Source organism: Arachis ipaensis, chromosome B08 (genome assembly GCF_000816755.2).
Source record: "Arachis ipaensis cultivar K30076 chromosome B08, Araip1.1, whole genome shotgun sequence".
In the NCBI taxonomy this organism is placed as follows: Eukaryota; Viridiplantae; Streptophyta; class Magnoliopsida; order Fabales; family Fabaceae; genus Arachis; species Arachis ipaensis.
Window position 1 is genome coordinate 128,433,430 of NC_029792.2, and position 6,565 is coordinate 128,439,994.

Sequence of the window (6,565 nt, forward strand, 5' to 3'; positions counted from 1 at the left end):
ATATATATATATATATAATTTGCATATATATTGAAAACAAGCTTGTGGTTGTGAGTATTATGTTTTTCTTTGAGGATGGGGGTTCGAACCCCAACTTTAACATTTTGGAAAAATCTTGAAACTGAAGCGGTTCGGTCAAATCGATCTTATCGAGTTTGACCGGTTTACTCCGAATTTGACCGGTTCATTATGATCTGACCGGCTTAGAATTCGGTTCATCAGTTTTTCGGTTTTATTAATAGTGAAATTCAGTCTTTATTCCATCTTTAAATCTAATATTTTATTATTTTAATTTTTTAATTAATCATACTTTCTATTTTTAAGGAACCACCTTTATTTCGAATACTTATCACCGTAAAATTTGTAACCACTTGTAATACATTAATTTTTTGCAAACTAAACCATAAAATTTGTAACACTTTTTCGTATATTAATTTTTAAAAAATCAATAAAGTTTTCAAAATCAATTAAACTCACTTCAATTATTTTTTTGATTCAAAACATTCAAAACTCATGTAAAAAACACATCTAAAATTAAATAAACAACATAAACACATTTAAAATTATGTATTAACACATCTAAATTATTGTCATTGTAGTTTCAAATTACATATTGAACACAGGAAAAATTAAACTCAAATACACATCCAAAATTATAAGAATGCACTCTAAATATTTTATCAACACATAATGAACAACATAAACACATCCGAAATTAAGTATTGACACATCCAAATTAGGTTAACATTACAACTTCCAAATCAAACATATGAGTGCAAAAAAAATTATAATTACAAATACATTAAAAAAAAAAAGAAAATAAACACCGACACTTTCAATATTATACATAAATTTAAAAAAATAGAACTTTTTATTAAGCGAAAAAAAAGGATAACATATCTTTTTGAATAAACTCAACCAAATTTTTTTAGAATTTTGCAAGCAGAACTATTAGAGACGGAAGGAGTGCGACGTAGGGGAGAAGACAGGGGAGACGCGGGAGAAGGGGGCGGTTGTGCGTGGCGCGAGGGAGGAGATCAGGGACAGGGAGGAGCCAATTGATGGAGGAGGCGCGGGGGTATGCGCAGGAGAAGTGCGCGTCGCGCGGAGGATCGCGTCGCCGAATGAGGAGATCGTCACAGAGGAGTGCGCAACGCGGGAGAAGACGAAAGCGGCCGAGGAGGGGGAGGCGCTGCAGCTCTGAATTTTTACGGAGCGAAGATTTGACTAGTGATAAGATGGTTTAAGATTTATTTTAGAATTTTAAATTCGAAATTATGAATTCTAACTAATTTGATTTTTGGATGTATATTTAAATTGTAATATATTAATAATTAAATATATTAAATCTGAAATAGAAATTTAAAATTGAAATTGAAATTTTAAATTTCAGTTTTATTTAGTTTATATTTTGAATGTGTATTTAATTTTAAAAAGACACGAAGTCTATTTATAATTTTTAGATGTGTTTGTTTTATTTTTTTTTTAAATTATTGTAATAAAAGGCTAAATATTGTACAACTTTTAAAGGATACCTAATTGAATTGTAAAAAAAATAGCCTAGTAATAAAACATTGATTTTTAAATATTTAATTACTCTATTCATCTTTGCTTTTAATACTCTTTATGCTAAATGCAGTTCCTTATTGATTTCAGGATGCGTGCGTTCAAAATGTGCTGGATTCGCTTGTGCCAGCATTGTTGGCGGACAAGAATCGCAGGCTTATATATGTTGAACAGGCAAGCTAAGGCTCTATCTATTTTTATTTATCTGAATCATCATGATCATTATGATATTATTGTGGAAATTGCTGTGTTACAATTTACAACTCTTGGTTGAAATTTGTTGGTGGATTGGAATTTGTAGGCATTTTTCCAGCGTTGGTGGAGAGAACAAAGTGAAGTTGTTCAGAACATAGTCAAACAGCTGGTCAACTCTGGTCAATTGGAGTTCATGTATTTAAACAATTTTACCCATTTGATATGTTGCCTGAGATTAATATGATAACACTTGTGGTTCCAATGACATTAAGTTATTCTAATAAACTATTGATTATTTTCAAATTTGCAGAAATGGGGGTATGGTTATGCATGATGAGGCTACTACACATTACATTGACATGATTGATCAAACAACACTTGGACATCATTTCATCAAAGAAGAATTTGGTAAAACCCCAAGAATAGGTTTATTGATCAAACAAAAATATGAATTTGATAATGCATCTATTATTCTATCAATTAAGTATAATTAAATGACTTCTCCTTGATTTGTTGTCAGCTTTTCAAGAAACTGAACAAAACAAACATCACACCGTTACTGTCCTTGCAAACGTCACCTTTTTTCCATGCCATACTTGTACAATGCTGGAGCTATGCTCATAGCCTTGGTTGATAAATGGGAGAGTTTCCATTGGACAACATCTCCAACGCAAAACTCTCATAGCCCTTATTCATTGAGAGTGTTACGTTGGAGATGTTGTCCAATGGAAACTCTCCCATTTATCAACCAAGGCTATGAGCATAGCTCCAGCATTGTAGAAGTCTGGCATGGAAAAAAGGTTTGCAAGGACAGTAACGGTGTGATGTTTCTTTTGTTCAGTCTTGAAACTCTTGCCAATAAATCGCAGAAATTCATCCCCAATTTACTCGCAAGAGTTTGAAGACTGAGCAACGATTTAAGTACTTCAACTTTTCAAGAAACTGAACAAAACAAAAAACATCAGTAGCCACCAAAAAACAAAGCCTGAAAGAAGATCTGAATATAGGAAAGAGGGTTCAGAGCTGGAGGAGCAAGAGCAGGCTCTATTTTCCAAGGGGAAACCCTCTCTGGACGGGGAATGTTAGATGTTTCATCCCATCTCACCTGAACATAACATAGCAACTTCGTTAAAGCATGCTTCAATTAATTTTAACAATCATGCATATAATATAATACTAGAGATGCACACCTTGAGGCATCTCCATTTTGATTCAGGCCACCTTTTTGAGTCAGCATCTTCTATTCCAACAATGGTACCAGTAAACCTACAATTATATAACAAGACAAGTAAGGAATCTTTGCCCATTCAAATTGTATCTTAATCAACCAAACATACTCCTCAGTTATCCAAGAATTCATACCTCTGTTCCGGAGCCTCTTCACCTTCAAACCTCATTTTAAACCGCATTCCTATGGTGTAATTATTCTTTAGAGATTCCATATATTGGTCGTATGGAACAATGAACTCAGCAGGACTAGTCCTGCAAAAAAGTACCAATCGAACTTCAGTTGACCCTGCTCTTGGAAATGAAAATACAAAGATTACACTCATGAATAGACATAATTTGAAGTCACAAACCTCGGTTTATAATAAACAGTGAATATGGTTCCTGTCAAGATGGCATGCCAAGCAGTTGCAAGAACCCCAAGATGCATACTGTGGCTAGAAATAACCGAGGATGGGACATTCCCCTGCTGTCTCATCGCTCTCCGTACGCCCACACGAAGCTCCCCATTCTCACCTCTGGAAGTTCTTAAATTAGTACCACCCCCAAATGGAAAACACAAAAAGCCAATTAACATAAGAACAAACCTTAAGAATATGAAGGCATCCCCAGCAACTAGCCTCTTGGAGCTAACAAAAACACAGATCTTTGGGAGTTTAACTTTAACCAGAGAGAGAGAGAGTGGTCAAAACAGCAAGTTCAAGTTGAAGTTGGGTAGTGCCAAGTTCGTTGCAGACTTGAGCTACTTATAGATAGAGCTTTAAGAATAAAGCTAATACAAAATAAGCTTTGAGAATCTTTTTTATTTTTATTTATTTGCTTTATGCCGCTTTTGGTGTGTGAACAGGAACACACGATGTGAATGAATTTTTTATAAGTCAAGGTCTACGAGACCTTGAAAGTCATCAAACCAAACAATAAGGCAAAGAGAGAAAAAGGTTAATAAGGTACTTTCCAAGAAGGGGCGCGTTAGAATGTTCAATGATGATATGATGACAATGTCAGTCAACTCCAAAGTCCATGAAAATTATGAATTCAATTGCTCTATCTCATTTTCAATTCTTCGATGAAAGTTCGAAAAATTGGTTTAAAAATAAAGAGATAATACTCAATTTGGTCCTGAACTTACATGCGAGTCTCAATTTAGTCCCTGAGGTTTCAATTGCCTCTATTTAGTCCCTGAAGTTTATAAACGTGTCTCATATTAGTCCCTGAAACCATTTTTAGTATAAAAATGTTAATAGAACGGTGTTGTAGACTATCACATGTCACGTTAAAACTTGTAAAATGATGCAGTTTTGGTTTTGACATTTAAATAGCTCAAAAACTACATCGTATTACTTACTTTGTTAGGTAAAATTTTAATAAACACCATTTAGGATGTTGTTTTTAAGTTATTTGAGTGCCAAAACCAAAACGACATCATTTTACAAAGTTTAGTGTGGCATCCGGCTGTCACAACAGTGTTTCGTTCACGTTTGTACGTTGAAAATTGTTTCAAGGACTAACATGAGTTATGTTCACAAAGTTTGGGGACTAAATAGAGGCAATTGAAATTTCAGGGACTAAATTGAGACTCGCGTGTAAGTTCAGAGACCAAATTGAATATTATCTCAAAAAGAAATGTAGATAATCACATATAATTAAGGGCAAAAAACCATAATGAGCCAAAGCAAGAATCGTGTAACCAAAATGCGCCAAATCCAATTTCGTTTCAGCAATGAGCCAAAGTGTATTTTAATATAATTCGAACCAAGCTGGTTCGAATTTCTCTCCTTCATAATTCGAACCATCCTGGTTCGATTTAGTGTTGTAGGTATTTGAATAATTCGAACCAGTAAGGTTCGAACTCCTCCCATACATAATTCGAACCACCCTGGTTCGAACTTCTCTCATACATAATTCGAACCAGGTTGGTTCGAATTATGCTTTGAAATCGATTCCATGTAATTCGAACCGGATTAATGTGTCAAGGGTCAAATTTTCATTAGAAAAACCAAGATTAAACAGGAACTTCGAGACCTGATGATTATCTCAAATGTTAAGATTATCATAACTTTCGGTTTTTAAACTAATATTTTAAAAAATATTGTTAAATATATAAGACTAAAAGATTCAAGCTAAATTTTATTGGAAACTAAATTAAATATTTAATCTTACATTTATTTTAATTTTTTTAAGTAATTCCACTCATAAAATAAAAAGCAAACGATGAGCCTTAATTAAGACCTGAGTTTCTACCTTTTTTTAATACCAATATTTTTTTCTTTTTACACGTATACTATTTTGCCAATTTTGATATAAAATATTGTAATAATGTTGTATTTGTGGATATTGGTTAATAAGTTGGAGTTTTGAACTATACAAAAAGTGGTTGCTAAACTCTATTTATGCATATTCATGTTGATATGATTATGAACCATGCAATGCAAAGCAATAAGTTACTTTCTACGTAGCACAATTCTTATCAACATTTCTTTTTAGGAAAAAAAAAATATTAAGAAGCAATCTTTTTCTCAATCTTATTTTCACACTCGAATGAACCTTATGTATGAATAAATAAATAAACGCGTTGTTTTTGTCTATTAAGAGATGTAACCTGCACGTTACGTTTTTCTTTGTTTTTAATGAATTATTTAATTTGAATTTAATATTGAAAATAAGTTGACAATGTAAAAGGCTTTTTAATACTGTAATTCAATTAAATATTATGTGTTTAAATAAAATTTTAAATAATTTATTTAAAAAAATTACTTTTTTAATATGATAATATATAATTTAATATTTGTGTAGAATTTCGATTTTTATGCTAACATTATGTAAAAATTTAATCTCTAATTACATATTCTACAATTATATTATTGAGATGACATCTAATAATGTAGGATTAATTATTTTCCTTTTAATGGTTAAGTGCTGGTCAAATTTTATCAGAAATGCTGGTCCTTAGACTTTCTCATACTTTAATATTTGTGTAGAATTTCGATTTTTATGCTAACATTATGTAAAAATGTAATCTCTAATTACATAGAAACGTGCAATTGTTTCAACTATCTTCTGAGTTGATAGAGCAAAGGACTAGGATATAGATGTGTTGGGGGAAAAGATTTTATGACTATGACAACTCCCAAAATGAGATTAACCCACTTTGTTCATCATATCTTTCTTTGCCTATTTATCTTTTCTTTTTTCTTTCTAAAAAAAATATACAATAAAGTTATGAATTACTACAAAAGGTATTTGTAGATGATATAAATTAAGTTGTTTTCTATTTTTAAGTCTTTCTACAAACAATTTACTATAAATATTTATATAAAACTTAACAAACAACAACAACAACGAAATAAAGAGAATAGGGTGTAGATTAAACTTGTTTAAAATTTATTAGGACAGAAATAAGATGTTTAAAATGTTAAGAACTAAATTAAGATTTTGGTCAAATGTTAGAGACTAAAATAATATTTTACTTAATTTTTAAAAGACTTAAATTCATAACGAATTAATTTTTAGTTGATCAAGTTAGAAAACACTAAAAAACCAAAAAATAATATATTTAATTAATTCAATAAAAAGTTAA

The 6,565-nt window shown here is 31.4% G+C and overlaps 1 protein-coding gene and 1 long non-coding RNA gene across 3 annotated transcripts; one reads left to right on the plus strand and one right to left on the minus strand.

Annotated features, from left to right (window-relative positions):
- LOC110266148 lies at nucleotides 1,747-2,776 on the plus strand. The gene is made up of 2 exons (XR_002353138.1): nucleotides 1,747-1,956; nucleotides 2,072-2,776. It is a non-coding gene; the product is annotated as an uncharacterized LOC110266148 (long non-coding RNA).
- LOC107614340 (auxin response factor 2-like) lies at nucleotides 2,171-3,735 on the minus strand. 2 transcript variants are annotated; one of them, XR_002353137.1, is made up of 6 exons: nucleotides 3,576-3,735; nucleotides 3,342-3,506; nucleotides 3,124-3,243; nucleotides 2,952-3,027; nucleotides 2,668-2,866; nucleotides 2,171-2,281 (listed from the first exon to the last, which is right to left on the minus strand). XR_002353137.1 is itself a non-coding variant. In XM_016316552.2 (5 exons), exons 2-5 carry the CDS (start codon nucleotides 3,464-3,466, stop codon nucleotides 2,723-2,725), a joined length of 465 nt encoding a protein of 154 aa, XP_016172038.1. In that variant the 5' UTR covers nucleotides 3,467-3,506; nucleotides 3,576-3,735; the 3' UTR covers nucleotides 2,171-2,722. The 2 variants fall into 2 exon arrangements, 1 of the variants encoding a protein (XP_016172038.1); XM_016316552.2 differs by having other exon boundaries at nucleotides 2,171-2,866.

What these genes read in the sequence shown, in the direction of transcription:
- LOC107614340 (XM_016316552.2), bottom strand. Translation starts at nt 3,466, where the DNA reads ATGAGACAGCAGGGGAATGTCCCATCCTCGGTTATTTCTAGCCACAGT. An exon ending in ACTGTTTATTATAAACCGAG is followed by an intron (nt 3,244 to 3,341) that starts GTTTGTGACTTC and finishes ACTTTTTTGCAG; the next exon opens with GACTAGTCCTGCTGAGTTCA. An exon ending in CAAAATGGAGATGCCTCAAG is followed by an intron (nt 2,867 to 2,951) that starts GTGTGCATCTCT and finishes TGTTATGTTCAG; the next exon opens with GTGAGATGGGATGAAACATC.